Here is a 21,388-nt window from a genome sequence, read left to right as displayed (position 1 = left end):
GCAAAGTGGGCAGTTGCCCAGGGTGCCACCTTGTGGTAGGCGCCAAAAATGCAGGTTCGTTTGTGGGATTTTTTTGTATTTTCAGTGTTTTTCCGTTTTTGGCCTGCAGGGGGCGCAGTTTTTAGGCTAGCAGCACCAAAATTTCAGGAATTTTTCAGGAGACTCTCCTGATGATATCACCCAGGTTTGGTGAGGTTTGGTTTAGGGAGTCCATAACTTTGGGGAGTGCCCCCATCCCCCATTGTTTCCAATGGGAGCTAATAGGAGATGGGGGCTACACCTTTGAGGGTCCATAACTTTGGACCCCCTGAACCAAACTTCACCAAATCTGGGTGGTATCATCAGTAGGGTCTCACAAAGATACTCTGAAATTTTGGTGCTGCTATCTTAATAATTGCACCCTTGACAGCAGGCACCCCCTAAATTTCCCCAGGTTCTCCTTTTAAATCCACCCCCTCCTGCCAATGCTTGTTTTCTTTCTTTCTTTCTTTTATTCTCTCAATGCCTAATAAAGGTTGCATTTATTATTGTTATTATTATTATTATTGTTATTGTTATTGTTATTGTTGTTGTTGTTATTATTATTTATTTGTTATTGTTATTAAATCCACCCCTTTGGCATGGATTTAAAGGGAGAATCTGAGGTCCCCAGTTTAAACATTGAAAGTGATGCTGTTTCCCCCAATTGGGGGGACTGGATACAACACCATAAAATGTTTTCATAGCAGTAATAAAACATTTTGAAAGCATTTTGAATTTTTTTTCAACAAAAATATTTCTGCTGTGTGGCATGGCCCATTGCTGTGTTCAGATTTGTGAGTTGGGGCATGTTTCATAATGTGATGGTGTCTTTGAAACGACCTGGTGGAAAAAAATCATTGGTTGGTCACTGTGAGGGAGGGTGGCTGTCCATGGGGGGGGGGGGGGCATCAAACTCAGGTTTTGCCCAGGGCTCCAGTTTGCCGAAGTACGCCACTGGCTGGCGGTCCCCCACAGACAGGTTTATGGTGTTCTCTGGTAAGTTTTGCAGGAATCTTTATTCTATAATTAATACTTTATTAACATTATTAGCCAGAGGACATCTGTAGAGAGCCTTTCTGCTTGCTCTCCTGAAGATCTGCCTGATAACTGAATTCTTATCTTAGTTTCTGTCCAGTTGTTCCTTCCTACTATCTCTTAGAGGAACCTCACCCTCACAGGGAGATATCACTGTCCACAAGCACTGGTTCAAAATATAGGCCTGCACTAAACTAGACCATCTTTTCTTCTGGAGGTTTGCTGTTGTGGTTGAGAAAAGGTGAATGGTAAAGGTAAGCCGCCAGCACCCCATCAACAGCTGGGCAGGAAGACCTGGGGAGCACTTTCTGCTCAAACCTTTTCCCCTATGAAGAACAGCGGGTGGGGGTCCAACAGTTCCAAGTGCAGTCAATGCTATTACCTTGTCCTTCTCCCACCACCTCAACTTCTAATTCCCCATTTACCAATGCAAAATAAAAAAAAATGCAAAGTATCAAATGGAAGTATGAGCATCACGCTTGCTTACCCTTCACACTATGGTAAGACACCATAGAGAAATTTAACATAACACAACGCTTCCAAAGTAACCTGAAGTTCATGCCTAGATCTGTGCTCAATAAATTGACAGTGCTTACTGAGTTGACCTAAAGAAAAGAATCTGAAGCTACTTAACCTGTTACGAAAAGTAGTCTCAGCTAAAACAAAATGGAATTATTTCAGGATCCCAGCTGAGACTTTCTCAGCCATCCCTCATATTCTATCACCTATTGCATAGGTGTCAAACTTGCGGCCCTCCAGATGTTATGGACTACAGTTCCCATCATCCCCTGCCAGCATGATGCTGGCAGGGGATGATGAGAACTGTAGTCCATAACATCTGGAGGGCCACGAGTTTGACACCTGTGACCTATTTCTTCTTATAGTATTGAAGGCACTAGTTCCATTTTTAGCCCTTTTCAGAATAGCTGCTCTCCTTTACAGGAAAACAGGTCTTTTGTTGAAGGAGTTGACAAGACTTCAAAGGAGGCAAGTTTAAGACAATATTTAGTCCCACACATTGTGCAGGCAGGGAAGGGGGCACCATCTTAACTGTGTACACACCCCATATCTAATCTTCAATCTCCGATTATGAGACTGAGGATATGGACACTGTGTGGTTGCCTTATGTCCCAGATTCCTATCTAATCTATACAGATTGAGGGTTAAAATTCTACTAGTAGTTAACATATACTTAAATGGCCATATCGCACAGTCATGCTGCTGAGTGAACTAGGGAAGAGAACAGATCCCACCCAGTTCTGCTCCCCAGTACAGCTCTCTGACCTGCCCAGTTTTTGGACTATGGAGGTTTTCCAATGCCCACAAGGAGTACTGGGCAAAGATCTTCTCCTGTCAGGGGAACAACAGGATGATATAACACCATGACTTGCAAAAGTCTGTAACATTCTGCTTGCCTTTTAAGAATTCAAAGCAACATTTCAGTTGTGAGGAACGGCTCAAATACAACTGCAGTCCCCACCCCCAAGCAAGGACAATTCTACATGCTTTAAGTGTTTAATCTTTTAGAATGTCCAAATAGGTCAGGAGAACCAACAACCTTTGATCGCTGTAGCTCGGAGAAGATTTGTCAGCTACCTTGAATAACAGATGATGTGTGTTGACTCTTTAATTGACAACAGCCAAGGACTGCGGAGGGGGTAGTTCCCATATATCACACTTCCAAGGACGTACTATCTGCTCTACCTAACCTGTTGGTGTCTTATGAAGGCTGCAAAGAAATTTGGCTGAAGTACCTTTAAAAAAGGTGATATCAGCTTGAAATCCAGCTTTTTGAAAGACTGAGAGTCTTATAGTACAATCCAATGTAGAGTTACTCCTGCTTGAACCCACTAAAATAAATAAACGGGAGTAAGTTTGTTTAAGATTGCATTGTTAAATCCGATCAGTGCACACATTGGTTATTTTATACTCTAGACTCAATGAATTTAGAGATACCTCTCCTTAAAGTCATGCATAATTCAAATGTGAAGTTGTAGTCTGTTTTTTTGGGGGGGAGGCTAGCGAGCCCATTAACAACACCCCCAGCTGTCATATTATGATGAATCCTTTCCACAGGATGAATGGGCAGCAGGGATAAAAGGGGCAAACAGTCACCCAGTATGAGTGAAGTAAAAAATGGACATGACAAATCAAACAAAACAAGAAATCTTCATTGGAGGCACAATATCAAAGATCCTCGCTCACTGCTGAACTATACAGTAACATCCCAGGAATGAATACCATGATTTTCAGCCCTAATTATACTGCTTGAAAATAAATTCACGTCAATAACAGAAGTACGAAAACGGGGAGGGACCAACATCCCTGCTCACTAGTCAACATCTGAACTTGCAGGGAATAAACAAAACATTAAAAGGCCAAAGAAGGAAATTTCAGCTTACTCATGACTTTACCAGTGACTACCAGGCCCTGTGCTTATTACAAATGATGGGGATGTATATCCCTCCATCAGCAGTGCTAGCATCAAGTCATGAGTCATTGCGTTTTGACTTGAAACATTATGTATCTGGTGGCAGTGAAGAGGTCTGTGGCCAAAGCACAAGAGTACTTCAAGCAGCAATATGTGTGACAGTTGGTCGGTTACTTAAATTTTCTTTTCTTAGTAAAGGTAAACAAGGCTCTATTGTGAAAAAAGCCAATGATCTGCTGTTCTGAAAGACCACCATTCAAGCCGAGGCCCCCTTATATTATGCATCACAAGATTTCAGGCTTTCAGATTTCATGGAGACTCTTGATTTGATGTTCTGTTCTGGAGAGCATGAATTAGCCTACTGTTAGTTGCATTGTCATGAGCAGATCACTGCTCCTAAGCCTAGTAGGGTTTCGGCTTACAATAAAAAGCCTCAGTTAACTTCAAGAATCTCTCACTTGCAAAATAAAGATAAAGATAAATAATTGAGCCTCTGGAGGGTTGGAGCTAGCAACAGCCTGTTCCTCTTCTGAGGGACTGAAAGTTGTTCTGCCAACTGAATCTCCATCCAGCTCAGCTCCCCTTAATCCATCTCTCTGATCAGCTGGTACGACGACAGACCAAATCAGAGGAAATCACTTGAGCGGTCTGATCTAAGGCTCCTTACTCCTGGTGCCTTCACAGGCTTTGGCTGGGCAACTTCCAGCTCTACTTGCCTTGGTACCTTCACTAGCATACTAGACAGCTGTGAACAATTGGGGCAAACTGAGGGCTACAGATCTCAAACTACAGCATTCAGAAGAAAAACAGATTTGACAAAATGAAAAGCACAGATATGCTATGCCATTAAGTTGAGAAAAGAGCCAAAGAAAAGCAACAAAACCATATGCCCCTTTTCCTAAGTTCTCTACATACCTTGATAGCTTAAGGAAGGCTACTTATTCTTGCACTTGCAAATAGCCAGAAATAGTTCATTACCTCAGTACCTTCTTCAAGACTATATGCTCAAGACAGAGTTCAGGTATCCATGGATAAAAGATAAAATGGCCAGCAGCAACTAATTGTGTCTTCCTCATGACTAGAGAATATATTATCTCCCTTTGCCCACCATCTTGCGGGTCTTCCTTTTCTTCTTGTTCAAAGGGGAAAGGATACTTTCTACCCTTTGGTCAGTTAAACTTTGTATTCTTAGATGTGCTTGTCTAGCTGAGGTGTGAAGCAGCTGGGATGTGAACTGTGAACCTTTTGTCTCTCTTGTGTCACTTGTACTTACAAGGCACCAAATTGCTCTGTGCCTGTGCCTCATGCCTAAGCTGCATTTCCCTTGCCAAGTTAGCAGAAGCCAGTAAAAGTCATTCTGGCACTAAGTATATACAGAGTGCAAACCCCTTTTTAATGAGGTTCTCACATGAAATTCTGGGGTGCAGGGCATTTCTCACCAGAGCCACTGAACAACTGATGTTCACAGAACAGCTAGGGGATGACACAAATTTGGAGTGGATCTGACTATTCAGTCACAATACAGCTCTTTTCAGCGCTTCTCCTGGGTCGCAACAGCAGCAAAGTATACTTCTCTACTATCAATGCACCTGCCCAGTGCCATTCAGCAAAGCCATTTTGAGTAATATCAGGCTTGTTACAGCTTAGGCCTGCAAAAATAGAGGCCAGAACTTGCCAGGAGCAGTTTACAAAGCTCTTTCATCAAACTGCTTGCATCCATCCCAACTTGAATGCTAGGTAAATTACAAATGGGAAGCTGGATGTACCTTGAGCCTCTGCTTGATCTACACAGCCTGTGCAGTCCAATGAAGTGGGCAGACTATTTCGACAGGAGAGTCAGTATGGCACAGCAGTTAAAGCAAAAATCTCCAGCACAGCACTCATGGGCACCATGGGGCCCCCTGATACTTTTGCTGGTGCCCGCCAAGTGCTTTTAGAAAGCTAGGTGGGGCTTTTTTAACCAGCAGGAATTCTGGTTGTCTGTGCAGATTAATAAGCATCCTTTTAAACAGAACTTCTGCCACAAATATTGCAGAGTTACTATTACAATTACAAATGACCTAATTCCCTGGTATTCGGTGACTGGCTCCACCTCCTGTGGCAGCCATTTTGTGAGCGCACCCACCATTCTCCAAAGGTGCCAACAGACTGAAAAAGAGTGAGAACCTCTGGGTTAAAGTGCTGGATGGTGAATGGGGGACCGAGGTTCCAATTCCTGCTTTGCCACAAATATCACTGGGTAAATGTGGGTCAGTTGCTTTCTCTCATCTTCATCTACCTGACAAGGTTACTATGAGAATAACCTGAGAAGGAGAGAACTATGCTTTCTGCATGAGTTCTATTAAGCAATTTGTTTTTAAAAGACAGTTTACCTCTACACCCTTCAAGCGGAAAGCCCTTTATGCAAAACTCAAACTTGATGCTCAAAGCACACTGTTAGAACCTAATGTGAACTTTTCTGCCTGGGCAAAAGTACACATGACTTGATTGCACCTTAACGCTGTCCAATCAAAATATAAACAAAAAAAAAAAAAAATAAATAAACACTTACATATTCCTTCACATTTTTTGTCTTTACAGCTTTGTATGAATAATAAGCAGGATACAGCATTCCAAAGACCAACCTGTTGAAAAATAGAAATATTTTAGGTTTGACGAAAGTTACACAAGTCAAGTGTTGTGTGTACCAATGCAGCTCTAGAGTCATAGCAATCAAGGAGCAACAAAAGGCATGGGAAAGGAAAGAATGACTTTTCTTCCTGTCACTTCAAAGGCATCCTTTGGCTCCCAAAAGATCCCCCAAGAACAGCTTTCCAGTACTACTGCTGTCATATCTGGCCAGGCCAAATTAAACAACAATGTGAACTCCCACCCCAGCAAAAGTTACATATTTCAGCCACAATCCAACACAAACTTAAGCATGCCCAGGATCCCTGAAATCAAAGGGCTAAATGCAGCATTGAACTTCAGTCTCTATGTTATCTTTTCCCTTCCTAACCCCAACATGCAAAACTGCTCAGATCCAATCTCTGGGCAAGCAATTAGCCTCAAATATTTACTGTCAATGTACATTAGCACACATCCTCAGAACTGTTTTGAGAACGGACCACTGGTCTTTCTCCTGGGGGATAGGAGGACATCTTGATGGGTGTTTCATACCCCGTTCTGTGGGAGGCAGGAACTACTTTTTTCTAACTTGCTGTCTTGCCAGCGGACTCCATTCTAGCCAGTATTTGACTGACAGAGCAGATAAACAAGAACCAATAACACATGATAACAGGAAAGAACATAACAATATCTAAAAAAAGAATGGTAACCTTAACAGCAACTGTACATGTCCTAGGAATGAAAGAGCACCACTGTAAGACATGTTAATTCAGGGAGGGCCAAGATGTCCTCCTATCCCCCAGGAGAAGGACCCTTCACAGTGAGTATCCAATGGTCCGTTCTCCTGGAGGCGGAGGACATCTTGATGGGGCCTCCTAAAGCAGTGCCCATCAAAAAAGGGAGGGTTAAACATGGTCTTCTAGTATGTGCTCTAACACTCTCTTGCCAAAGGCGGTCTCAGCAGCCACCCAAGACTGAAGCTTACAATGCCTTACAAAGGAGGATGGCAAGGACCAACTTTATAGATATATTCGACTGGTGCTCTATTTCTGAGAGCTGCATTGGTAGAGACACATCTTACAGAGCGTGCAATGATCCCCACTGGGACTGGTAAATTACTAGCTTTGTGGGCCTTGATGATGCAGGCCTTTAAAGTAGTACTGATTGCAGCCACTGGCATCTGGTGACCGATGTTTGGTGCAGAGATGTTAATGAAGAGGCTATCTGTCTGGAGGATGTTCTCAGTTCTGATGATAAACACTGGAAGTGCCCTACAGGTATCAAGATTGTGCCAGAGCCTTTCCTTCAGATGAGATGGCTGAGGGCAAAAATTAGGAAGAACAATGTCCTGATTTAAATGAAATGAAGAGCTAGCTTTGGGCCCGAATGTGGGATCTGTTCTTAAGATGACCCTGTCCTTGTGAAAGGTACACAAATTAGAGTTGACTGACAAGGCTCGGAGCTCGGAGACACATCTGGCTGAAGTGATGGTGATGAGAAAGAGTGCCTTCATCCTTAGCCATTTCAGATGAATTGACTGCAGTGGCTCGAAAAGTGACTTGGTGAGAGCTGACAGGACAGACTGCAACCTCCAAGATGGAAACCTGTGTACTGTTGGTGGCTGTGTTGATGAACCCCTTTAAGGAACCGCACCACATCGGGATGACGTGAGGTTGGCACCCTCTGAAAGGAGGACCAGACCGTGGATAGGGCTGCCACTTGGCATCTCAGAGTGGAGCTTTGTAATCCGGCTTCCACTTCCTCCTGGAGAAAATCCAAAACTGCTGGTAGGCTTGGGGACATCAGGTCTATGTGATTCCTCCTTCCCCACATCATGAAGGTCTTCCAAGAGGAGTTATAAATTCTAACTGTAGCCTGGCGACATGAGGCTAGTAAGGTAGACACCACCTTGTCCGAATAACCTTTCCATCTCAAGTTTGCACTTTCATCTGTCACGTAGTCAGACGAAACGATGTGGGATTGGGATGCCACAGGGGTTCCTGAACCAGCAAATCAAGGACAAGAGGGAGATGGAATGGAGGGGCCTCCGCCAGTTCCTGGATCACCGAAACCAAGGACGACTCAGCCAGAAGGGAATTACTAGTACCACTCATGCTTGCTCCATCCTGATCTTCTGGAGAAGACTGGGGATAGCTAGAAACAGAAGAAAGGTACAGAGGAGAAGGAATGGCCAGGTAGCTGTAAGTGCGTATGTGGCATAAGCTGTGGCTTCGTGATACCTTGACATGAAGGTTTCAACTTGGCTGTTTCCTGATGTTGCAAACAGGTCTATTGCCGGCATCCCTAACCTGGTCACTGTCGCCTGGAATACTTGCTTGTTGAGTGACCATTCTGCTTCCATCACAGTTTGACAGCTCGGTCAGTCTGCTGTCATGTTCAATTTCCCCTGGATGTGTTTCGCATGAAATGACAGAAGATTATGTTCCGCCCACACCAGAATCCTGAATACCTCCCAGTATAGCTGGGATGACTTGGACCCACCTTGATGGTTGATGCAAAATTTGGCTGACATGTTGTTGGTCCTAATACATGCTGCTGACTGATGGCCCTCTGGAAGTATTGTAATCCCAGGAAGATGGCCCGAATCTCTAGCACACTGATGGGCAAACAAGATTCCTCTCTTGTCCACACTCCTTGTGTGAATTGTGTACCCAATGTTGCTCCCCAACCTTGTAGGCCTGCATCTGTGAACACATGTGGCCAATCTGCAAACAGGCAAACTTTGCCTTTTGTCAAGTTCGCCCTGGACATCAACCATTGAAGGCTGGGATGGTATGACCAGGGGTCGATCTTTTTTCTCTATTATGTCCTGCTAGTATGGTCTGAGAAACTGTTGGAGGGGCCTGGCGTGCAGCCTCCCCCACTGGATCATGTTGATGGTTGACATCATCAGTCCTAGGAGTCTGGATAATTGTAGCAGGAGATGCCATTTGCTGCGAAGGATGCAAGACACAGACTGCTGAATGCTGAGCACCTTGTCCGTGGGGAGCAACAGGGCATTTTCTTCCGATGAAATCATGACCCCTAGATGTTCCATCTGCTGCTTGGATTCTAAGGAACTTTTTTGACTATTTATTTGGAAGCCGTGTTCTTCCAAAACCTGGATGACTCTTGTCAGATCTCGAAGGGCTTGATCTTGGAATCCGGACTGAATATCGTCCAGATATGGATGGATGTGTATGCCTTGCTGATGGAGAAGCACCACCAGAGCCAGCAGGACCTTGGAGATGACCCTTGGAGACGTTGCCAAACAGAAGGGTAGTGCTTGGGACTGGTAGTGATGTTGACCCACGGAAAACCTCAGGAACTTCCTGTGAGCCGGATTTATTGGCTCATGCAGGTAAAGCTCTGTGAAGTCCAGAGACAACAATAAATCTCCTGGTCTCAGGGCTTCTGAAATGAACCGAAGAGTCTCCATCCTGAACTTCTGTACTCGGTTGTGTTTGTTCACATACTGCAAGTTCAGGATGGCTTGCCAATCGCCATTCTTCTTCAGGACAGTAAAAAAGTGAGAGTAAACTCCTGAGGTCCTTTCTGAAGATGGGACTGGTTTAATTGCTCTGATCTGTAGCAGATGTTGTATAGCTGCCACCCTTCTTCAGGCTTTGTTGGGCTGATGGCTCACTGGTGGCTCACAGGATCTGTCTGCCCTGCTGAACCTGCTCGATCTGCTGAAGGGGTGAAAGGATTCTCTGCCACGACTGCTGTGGTTGCCATGCTGGTTATCTGCCATCTCTAGAGTTCCTGGAGAGGGTTCTCTGGGTCTGAAAGGAAGACCTATGAAAGGACTGGGGAGAAATGGCTCTTACAAATTTGAGTTGAGACTTATCTCAATTCTCCACTAAAATTTGGTCTAGTTCTTGACCGAATAACTTGTCACCTTGGAAGGAGTACCCTGCAACAATGACCTTCAAGTGAAGGTCTGCTTGCCATGCTCTAAGCCATGCGTTTCTTCTTTTCACCATGGCAGATGCCATGGAGCGAGTGGAGAGGAAGACCGCATTGAGCATGGAATCAGCCAAAAAAGAGTTTGCTATCAAGACTCTTTCCAAGTCCTCTCTAATATCTGTATCCTCCAGGGGAACCATGTCCAGAAGGTGCTTGATCCACACTATGGATGCTCTGGCCACCGTTGATGAAGTAACAATTGCTTTGATGGACAATGCCAGCCACTCATGTGTCCTCCTCAGGGCAACATCAGACTTTTTTGTCTAGTGGGTCTTTAGGATTCCCCTCCCCATCCCTGGCAACCAAACTTCCAGACTGAAGTTCTGCCAAGGGGCATCCATTAATGGTATAATACTCTGGCATCAGGTATAATCTCTTAACCGCAGCTGGCAGACCTCTGCTGCTGGCTGAATTAGTCTGATTCGTCTTAATCCTACTCTCAAACAGTTCTGGGACAGGGAAGCACTCTGTTTGGGCATCCACACTAGGGAAATATTGTTTGCTCCCTTTAGGTCTTCCCTTAATAGGCTTGCATGACTCTTTAGATTCTCCAGAGAGGTCCAGAGCATCTTCTGGGTCCAGGAGATCCAGTGCAACTATGGCCTTGGTGTTAAGCAAGGGTAGGCCATCCAGTTTAAAGAAGTGTGAAGCCTGATCAGCAGAATCTGGGGGATTCTCCTCTGAGTAAGAGAAACAATTAGACCAATCTCTTCCCTCCCCTTCACTCCACTGATCCTCTTCTGGGAAGGCTATTGGATTCCTGCAGGAAGGTCTCCTCTTCTCAGAGTTACTTACAGAGGATGACCTGGACCTTGATCTGGGAGGGGAGGAAGAGAGTCTTCTGGAAGAATTGCTTGGAAGATGTCCCCGGTGAGAGGATTTGACTGGCTCCTTCACTGTTCTCGCCAGCAAGGTCCCAAAATCATTAGGGGAGAAACCTTGCCATCCTAGACTAGAAGTCTCAGAAGAGGCCTGGGCAACCTCCCTTGCGTCAGGTCCCCAGCACTCCCCACTCCCCTACAGTCCCAGGTGGATCTTGCCTGTTCTCAGCGCTCTCCTCCAGTTGATGTTCAGGCTGTGGGAGAGCACTGCAGCCATGGCTCATCCACCATCTGAGCTTGTCTGTGGCATGCCCTTGCAACGCTTCTCTGCTTCGTGCTTTTTCTTCTTTGCTGCAATCGTTGCCCTCCTCTCAGCCATGCGACTTTCTGAGGGGGATAGCTGCTTAAGGCAGTGACTTCCCTGGTGGCTTCAGCAGCACTCCTGGTGAAGCTTTCTCTTTGAGGAGAAACTGAGGCAGCTATCTTGTCTTCTTCATGAAGTAAAAAAGGCGTCAAAAAGTTTTTCCACCTTCCCTATCCCTCCCCCCCTTATGGCAGTACTAAGGGCAGGGTAGACACACCAAACAGGGGAAGGTAGATAACAAGACAGAGATAGAACACAGAAAACACTAGACAAGGACTCTCTAACAAGCTAAGGAGCCATTAAAGCTCCGTGCACTCCCATACAAGGCAGGAAAAATACTAGCTAAAATAGAGTCTGCTGGCAAGACAGGAAGTTAGAAAAAAGTAGTTCCTGCCTCCCAGAGAACGGGGTATGAAACATGTCCTCCGCCATTTGTATGAAACATGTCTTCTTGTTGCATCTCTCAAGATCATCTATAAGAGTTTACCAACAAAATGTAGAAATATTGGTAAAGGTGATTTCCCGTCTCTCTAATACGTTTAATACACATTGCTGCTATTACAGTCTGTAGAAAGAGTCATATTAGCCATTCCAAACACCCTCATATTTAGAATGTGCCTAGAGGCTTCGCCATGGAGGTTCAGTAGTTTAATGGGTTGATGCCAGATAAGAAGTGACAAGTGATTTAGGTGACCTGCAGAGGTTCATGATGAATTTAACGGGTAGCAGAAGATTACGGGATGCTATACATGTCACACAGAATGCTGTCCCCTGAACACAAAAGATAATTCTTTTCCAGCTTGACAGAGAACTACTTTGTTAATACATGAAGAGTGTTGATATTTCAGGTAAACAGCAACAGGCACAATTTACCTTGTGAACAGACTACTAGTAACAAATCAAGGTAAACAAATCTGGTTATTTATCAGAATATATTTGGCAAAAGTACAGTTCCTTTTATCTTTGCCTCCATATCAAGTATTCTCAGATGCTTATTGTTTTCCACACCCCTTGTAAACCATACTGCACATGTGCAAACTCCATCACTCAATATCTGAACATTTCAGGCCCCAGAACCACTTGAACAAAAAAGGTTATCAGAAACATTTTATTGAGGAAGTTTGTCTACTGTCTTTCCAGAAACATCCTCAAGGCAGCCGACAAAGGAAAAACAAAAGATGATAGCCATACTATGTAATATAACAATCTATAATCAAAGTACTACTGGACAGATTGTAGCAAAGACCTATAGAGTACTTATTAAAAATCCTGAGGTCAACCACAGTGTAGATACTAAGTGGTTACAAAATACAAAAGACAACACACACCTCTATTGCAGGAAGCACAGCAAAGGTCACTTGTTTTTTGAGTTCTTGTACATTTCTACTGACAGTTTCCCAGGAACACTAATTGTATTTATTTATTTAAAGCCTTTCTGCTCTACCTTATTTTCCTGGAATTCAAGGTGACAAACAATGCAGCAATCAAGAAAATAAATTATGACCGTACAATTAACAAAATAAAAACACAGATCATGAATTTAAGAGCGCTCAGGATTTTTCGTGTACTAGAACATGCCTTTTTAGTGAGAGCTGTAATGATCAGACAGGAAAAAAACAGTAAACGCAGCTAAGGGATTAAGAGAAATAACCAAACAGCTGGAAAGGAAACTATTTAGTTGGTACATGCCACTGCATTGTTCAGGGCATTTCTGTGGTCCTCATGGGAATTCACATTATTTGGCTATTTTGGTATGATTAATCTGTTTTAACATCTGAAAAATATAGACAGTTTTCCCCACCTTTGAATTGTTTCATGGATATATTGTAGTGTTCTTATTTCACTGTTCTCTAACTTTGTATTGCACCATTTGTTGTAACTACTATTCTGGCTTTAACTGCATTGTTGTTGAATTCCATAATCTGCTTTGACTCTCCATAAGAAAGGCAGACTATAAATGAATTAATTTTTTACGTTGTACCATTTGCTACTGGGAAAACAGAATCGTTTTCCTGGTAGAGGAGGAAGAGAAAGGGACTGCAGGCAATTGTTCACTAGGTCTGTATTTGAATGTATAGAACAAATGTATATAACCTTTTTTATTTTCCTCTTTTTATTATTCTTGTTTTATTTTAATATTTAATAAAAGTTTAATAAATAAATAAATAAAAATAAATAAATATTACGATATGCCAATAAAGGCTCTGAAACGGAGACTGCAGGCAAGCCAGTAGACAGATGGCATCCTGTGTCTGCCACTGAGTGTAACTGCAGAGGTAACTCTGCCCCCCTCCTGCCTGGAACTTGGGAGAGGGACAGGGGTTATCACTACAGTAATGCTAAATGTCAGCCAAACTAACTTCAGCCTGATTTTGCCTACGACCTGCTGTCTTAAGAGTAATTGTGGTGTACTGGTTAAAATACAGGAGTATTAAGAGTGTTGGACTAAGAACTGAGAGACCCAGGTTTGACTCCCTGCTCTGCCATGGAAGCCTGCCGGGGGATCCTAGGCCAGTCGTACACCTCACAGGCTGTTGTTGGGATAAAATGGAGGACAAGAGAACAATGCAAGCAACACTGGGTCCCCACTGGGGAGAAAGATGGGGAATAAAGGAAGTAAATAACTGAAGCTGGGGTGGTGACCTCAAGTTTTAACTGGCTACCAAGGCCAGCTCAAATTTGTGGAATTGTATGTTTGAGGCTACTTTTGACGACTGACAAAATGGTGCTACTAGTACACTGCAGTGTGCTTTAGCCTTCAAAGAAATGTTTTAATGTATTTTTAACAAAATAAATTAACTCCACACCTTTGAGGCACGGTTGTTCATAAGTCTAATATTCAACAAGCTGCCCACTCCTGTTCTAAGGACGGGCATATCATTCTTCTTATTCAGCTAAACCAAGTATTTCTGGCTGACCCTAACACTACAGTGACCAAGGACACACAGCAAAGATAAAAAAGCTTCTAAGAAAATCTGCAGTGTATTATTTTGTACTGGGGAAGACAGTTTCCATTGGTGACCTACTACGTTCAGTGTAGTGGGCTGTGATACATTAGGGACCATCTTGCTACCTAGTAACATTATTTTAGTGTATGTGATTCACCAGCATGTTCAGGATTAAAGAGTCACATTCTTTCAATGAGGATTTTGTTTTTCTAAACTCAAAGAGCTAGCTTCTATTTAATTCTTGGTTGCCATGGAAGCCTAGTGAACCATGCTTTAAATCACCAGATGGCTGTTTTCAATTCCAAACAGGTGCTGGCAACACTCCAGTTCTTTCAAGTATTTCCTACAGTCTCCATTTCTGTACAGAACAGGTTTTGGCAAACATACGCAATAGTTTGCTAGAGGTAGACTTCACATAATGAAGCATATGCATAACCTATTTACATTCACCTCAAATATGTTCTGACAAGTGTCTCCTACCTACACTAGCAATCCAAAAGTAGTGCTAATGAGTTCACAGATTCCTACTTCTTACGTGAATAAGGCAACTAAATAAAAGTGATTACCACAACAAGCTTTGCTTCTGGTCAGCTGAAACTGGCCTCCTGTGTAAGAACATGCTAGGCACCTGAAAAGTAGTCTACATTAACAAAACCAACTCTGACCTGTATCAAGCCAAGCTGACAGGGTTTATACAAATGTTTTGCTTCTTTCAAAAATAATCAAAGGGGAAAGTAATTTAGAAGGAATGCTGACAAATTAGACACATTGTAGTTGCTACCTGTCTCATAATTGATTGAATAGGTATACAATCAATATCTCACATACACATAACAAAAACTTCCCCTCTCTATTAAAGATTAACTAAAGATTAACTACCTCTCACCAACTTAGAAATGCCCAAAGTCATCTTCTAGGAGATGGCCTCTTCATGGGAGATGATTTGGCTTATTTGGTTAATGAGGCTCTTTTTTCTTACCTAATTCAAGAAACTGTGCAAGACAAACATTCGACCTAGCAAGCCTTATTATGATTGTATTATTTTTGGAATTTCACTGTTGTGGTGCTTATTTTTTTCCCTGCTGATCTGATAGTTCATTGTTGGGCTTGAAGTATGGTGGTGCTGGACTTTGTAGTAGGTTCATGACTATTTTATTTAAGCTGCTCAAAGGCAGCTTACAATAATAGTTTAAAAACATTTCCAACAAAAGCCAAAATTTAAACACACACACACACACACATCCCAGAAATACATGAGTTATTTGAAAGGGCTAAATTGCTTAAATCTGCTGCTGTTTGAAGCTCACACTGATTTTGCTTATCAAGTGGGAGATACTATATAAACTTACTTTACACTTCACTGCTCGCTTAATTAGCTATTAGTGTATTTTGATACCCATCCTTGCATTGTTAAACTGGAACTTGAATCAGGAATCGCATGAGATTGTGATCTAGCTTAGTTTATTACCTGGAAGTGCACAGTCAAGCTCCAGTTTTTTTCAAGCAAACAGGTATGCAAAATTAATCCCTATGCTGGCAGAGTTAAGCCTCAGGGAGTAACACTTTGCACCTTTACCTGGACGAAGCACATTCCAGATCTGGATTCAAGTATGATCATCCTTGGCCCTGTCCTGCTCTCAACACTTACGGTTAATTATGCTTAAGATTTGTTTACCTGCATTCTTATATGTCAAGTAATACTAAAAGTGTAGAGTCATGTTTTTAGGACTTGGCTAGGAACAACAAATGAGGAAGAGAGCTGAAGAGTACAGTAACTCACAAGGTCATACCACCACACCATCAGCTGTTTAGGAATGAAAACTAACTTCACGGGTGAACTGAATGGAATAAGTCAGTGGGAGTATGAAAGAATGAACCACATCGCATGGAAAGAAAGCCTGCATTTGGAATACCATGATTGGTTTCCATCTCCTGTTGTACCTGCAGAAAACTGGTCAATGTTCTACCAGTGTAACTGGCAGTAAATATCCCAATTATACTGGCAGAACGCTAAACAATATTTTACCCACCCCTGCCAGGAAATAGAATGCTAAGAGAACAGCTTTTCCATCTTCCAGGTACAACAGCAACAGTGGATTTCCAAAATATTATTTTTTACAGTGTGCTGTACTATTTTTTTAATTTCTAAACGCTTGCCACATTTGCTCACTTATTCCACAACAATTTATGAGGATAAATTGACCCAGGGTGATAAATCTGGCAGAATATCAACTTTTTACAGACCCCATGAGCTTTCGCATAGATGTTCCCATACAAACTAGCAACCACAGCAGGCAAGACAGAAAACAAAAAGAATTGAAACCAGTGTTTTTAAGCTATGGAACACTATATAGGAAGAAAGTAATAAGATGGCTAATGGAAACCAGTGTTTTAGGCTATGTAACACTACATGGGAAGAAAGTAATAAGATAGCTGCAAATGGCTCTCTTAGTAGTCCAAGACTGTAGTGCCACTCACTCACTCATTTCACTATCCATGAAAGTTTGCAGTATTTGAGAGACTAGAAATGAACATTAAATGGAACTGAACAAGCTGCATCTCCTCACTCACCAAGGAATTAAAGGAAGTTGTTTTTCTTGAATACCTGAAGCCAACTACCTAGTACATCATGCTGTAACAGCTAAGACAATTCTCTGTGCTACAAACTAAGGTTTCCACAAAGACCTTGAATATGTTGATGTAAGACAGCTGTAACAGACTACAATAGACAGGAAGGAAGCGCTTCAGCCCCTGAAGGAAAGTGATGATTCAACCATTACAGACAGGAAGAAAAGGAGAAGGGAGGTGGGGGGACAGCGAGCCCCTACCAAGAAGGACAGATGTGGGTGCGTGCACTGACTGGTCCTGTCTGTCATTGAAGAGTGCTGTCTCCCAGTGCACAGGTCTAAGAAGTGTCAACAAGATTTATCGAGCCCACAGACAGTAATTTCAGCCATATGGATAAGGCAGGATGCTTGTTAACAGAGCTTTCTGGTTAAGCAAATGTACGGTAAAACTTTCACATAGTTATTGGCATCATACTTGTACACATTTTAAAAGACCAAATACCCTATACTTCCCCTTAAGGGGACATAAAACAAAAGAACTATCTAAAGACATTTTAGTATATCCAAATAACTGCACATGATGTGCCATAGGTGTGGCTGTTCAGTCACCCATTTCAACAGAATTTTATTCTCTTCCAAGGAGGCCAAGGGGCACCCTAGTTTCACAGTCACTTTTCCATAACATCATTTATATTATATGACTGTTCTATATCTCCATGCACATGGTGCAATTTTAGCTTTGATTCTGATCTGATGTGTACTGTCAAATCATGTGAAGTCGTAACTTGATTTTTTTATTTGGATTATTCCATGTAGTCATGGATTCATCTCTACCTGCCCCCAATTTATAAATCAAGACATACATGTATTCCACCACACAATTCCCAGGGATAACCACCTGATGGATATTGATTATAACTCTGAAACTGCCATATCTGTCTAATATTGCCAGAAAAGTGAATATGCAAGAAAAACGGCCCATAGAGTGTTCTTGATTTTTCAAGATAATGAATGTGAACGTAAACCTATGAATGATTTAAAATTTAATTAAAAATTGTTTTCTTTACTATCAACTGTTAGAAACATTTAAAAATTATAAAAAAGTTGATTTTAATCCACAAATTACAAATTTTGAATGTAACTTGAGTATAAACAATGACAAATTGATTACCAAAAGGTATAAGATGCTGTTGCAACAAGATACAGAAGATTAGATGGTTAAATCTGTAATGATTAAATGGTCTAGAACTGTTAGTCATAATATTTTGATGGAACTGTGTGACAGTCTGTAGAAGAGTTTAAAATTTGCAGAATGTTACAATTTGACAGAAAATTGTTACAAAATGATGTATTGATGGTATCTAATGCCAGAAAAATTGGCAAAGATATATAAAGGTGTGTCAAATAGGTGCTGTCTCCTAGTGCAAATGTCTAAGAAGTGACAACAAGATTTATTGAGTCCACAGACAGTAATTTCAGCCATATGGATATGTGGTGAACAGGTAAAGAGGCTATGACTTTTTCAGATATAATACTGAAAAAAGCTGCAATTTTTTAAAAAAAAACTATTTGGGGTGGGGGGGGGGAACCCTGAGGCTATTCTGTTGGGAACAGTGAATGAAGTCTTTCCTAGGCAGTACAGAACTCTGTTTATGCATATGACAACTGCAGCAAGGACTTTATTTGCACAATGATGGAGAAACAAAAAGATACTAACAAAAGAGGATTGCATTCTAAGGGTTAGAGAATATGCAGAATGGCAGAAGTGACAGCATTATTAAGAGATCACAGTTTGGACAAATTTTCTCAAAACTTGAAACCCTTTACAGATTACCTTTTGAAGAACTATTCAAATAGAGAAGCAGCGTCAAGGTTTGAAATCTAAAGAAAACAATAGATTGTGCCGGTAATTACTAGAAGACATTTAAGAAAGAATTACTGAAACATGTTAATTGTATGCACTGAGGTTAGAGTTAACCTGCAGTCAAAGATGAAATAGCTGGAAGTCACCTTATGATATGTAATGGGTTGTGTTTGTCTTTGCTTTTTCTTTTTGTATGTTTTTGTGTTGTTTTTCTATGTGAGAAAATAAAAAGGTTATCTAAAAGATATTGTGTTGACAATGGCAGCCATTCACGGTTATTCATTTTATGAAACAATGCCTCTGTTGAAAATTTTATACACAATTTTTCTGCCCACTACTCATTAACTCTTCTTGCTTATCTACATAGGAATGAAACATCATTTCACATAACACAATATTTATTTATTTTATTTATTCTTTTGACTTTTATACCGCCCCATCCCCGAAGGGCTCTGGGCGGTGTACAATAAACCATCATATATAAAATAGAGCAGTTCTACCCATGAGCACCAATCAACTGGGGGTTTCTTGTTGTTGCTTGGCCTGTTTTATTGTTTGCATTCAGGCCTCTACTTCCCGCACCAACCAGATCCATTCCAGGATCGTCTCTGGGTCATCTTGTACCAGGGACCACTGTAACAGCTCAGCATCCAAGTCATCTTTGAAAGAAGTCACCAGGGTAACTTCTGGCCAAGCATATACTTGGCTGGCTAGACATCTTAATTTGGCCACATACTCGGACACAGATCGGGATCCTTGTCTTAAGCGCTGCGGCTGTTTTCGAACTGGTCTTGTAGCACCAACATGAACTAGTCAAAAGTTGTTCCGGTCAGCAGCAGTAACCTAAAATAGGCCCATGAACCAGATGGCTGCTTCTCCCTCAAGTAGGTCCTCGACATAGTGGACAGCTCTTGTCTGATGCAAAGGTACTTGCCCAATCTTGTATGTATCCCACCACTTGGATCAGAAAATCGGCTATTGGTTCACTCACCGTGAAGAGCCTTTCTCCAGAGAGACGTAATGTCTTCCTCACTTTCCTCCCCCTGTTGCTGAGGGCCTAAGATAAATGTAGCCGGGCAGTTCTGTTCATGCACCGCAGTATGCTGTTGCTGATTAAGTTGCTGCACAATTAGATTGGCAAATTGAAGGGAAGAAAATGAACTCCAGGCTGTGGGACTGTCTGAGAACACAGGGTTGCTCTGCCCTCCCGCTACTTGTGTACTGGTGGGGGGTTGTCCCATAGAGCCCGCTGCCCCTTCTATATTATTCACTTGCCTTGATTCAGAAGACTTTTTGTTGGCTTTTTTAGCCTTCTTTGGTTGGTCCTGGCCAACTGATGGGGACCCAGAACATTTTGAGCCAGTGCCCTTTTTTGTTTGGGTCTGTTGGTCCCCCGATTTACAGCCCCCTGAGTTGGGTGGCAGACGGTCGGACATAGCGGTTGAATGCTCGGGGGGGGGGGGGGGGCATTTCCAACTGGCCCCGGCTGGGGAGTGGAAGCCCTGGCTGCTGCTGCCCGCGTAGACTCTGCCACGTTTGGGGCAAAAACCTCCTTTATGGGAGAGAACCTGCCGTCTGCCATTGTGTTGCCACAAACCACCTCAGTAATGTGCTCTGCTAGGCAGGAGCACCGCCGCAATACTCTCCTCAAGAAAGCGGCGTTCAAAACGGTGGGAAAACAATCCTTCGCCGTGAGGAGAACGAAAATTCCTCCCCCTTTCCGATCGTCAGCTCTTCTCTAAGTCAAAAAACGGAGGGAAAGGTGGGGGAAAGGAGGGGGAACCCAGACAAACAAAACTAGAGGGGAAAAGAAACACAGGAAAAAACAATTTAAGGCTCCTTTGAAATTAAAACACGAAGCTCTGAAAGTGTCCGTGCACTCCTTACAGAGGCAGGAAGTAACTGGGGACTTCAACCTTCCAAGAGGTCACACGGGAAGTGATTCGTTTTAACTACGTCCTGCCTCCTGAAAGAAGAGCATAGGAATACCCATTAGAGACTTCCTACGTCTCCTGGAGAATAGGGTAGCTCCTCTGGGGCCGCACAGAATGGTGCCTTCAGGTCTCATGTCATCGCACCTCGGAGAAGTCCCACTGGTTGGGCCTAATCAGTGCCAGGATGGGCCTCATGGATGGTGCGGGTCGCCTAGGTACCACAGCTTCTTGCCCATCTTCACCCTCAATGCCTCCAACTGCTGCATCATGTCTTGGAAGCCTCATTTCATCTCCATTGCCTGCTACTGAAGGATTACATTCTCAGCTTCCAAGCACAGCCATCACCTGCTGCAACTCAGTCCAGCAAGCGTCTCTCTTTCCCTTGAAATCCAATCTCTCCCATTGCCAGCACACATGCTGCTGTCTCTGGAAGGGTCTTATCTATGATGGTCCTGCCATCTGGGAGGGGGACTCCACTGACCACAGCCATGACCACCCCAGGGTCCCTATTGCTGCTGAGTCATCTCCTGAACTGTAGGGTTCAATTGGGTGGGAGTGGGACCCCCCCCCCCGGTTCCTTGTCTCTCAGGAATTGTTGCCCACGTCTTGTGTATCAGTGGCAGCCATGGTTCTCTGTGTACGACAACTAGCTCAGGCAGTAATGCAGCCTTGTTAAACTGTTGTGGCTCTGGATTGTCCAATAATCAGACTCAATTAATAATGAAATCCTTTTATTGAAAAACAGCTCCCAGGAATGCTACATGGTAAGAATCTTTGAAAAGACTAGTTTTTGGCGTCCAGATCTTCCAGATATACAGCTCTATGGC

The 21,388-nt window shown here is 42.8% G+C and overlaps 1 protein-coding gene across 1 annotated transcript in view; it reads right to left on the bottom strand.

Annotated features, from left to right (window-relative positions):
- The window catches only part of REEP3 (receptor accessory protein 3), a 64,352-nt gene that overhangs the window by 24,820 nt on the left and 18,144 nt on the right, over positions 1-21,388 (bottom strand). The window contains exon 2 of the mRNA XM_048507089.1: positions 6,039-6,111. Within this exon, the coding sequence (XP_048363046.1) occupies positions 6,039-6,111 (73 nt within the window). The remainder of the gene's footprint in view (positions 1-6,038; positions 6,112-21,388) is intronic.

This window comes from Sphaerodactylus townsendi, linkage group LG08, assembly GCF_021028975.2.
Source record: "Sphaerodactylus townsendi isolate TG3544 linkage group LG08, MPM_Stown_v2.3, whole genome shotgun sequence".
NCBI classification, from domain to species: Eukaryota; Metazoa; Chordata; class Lepidosauria; order Squamata; family Sphaerodactylidae; genus Sphaerodactylus; species Sphaerodactylus townsendi.
Note: the sequence above shows the minus strand (reverse complement) of the source record. Positions and strands in the feature narration are given on the sequence as shown.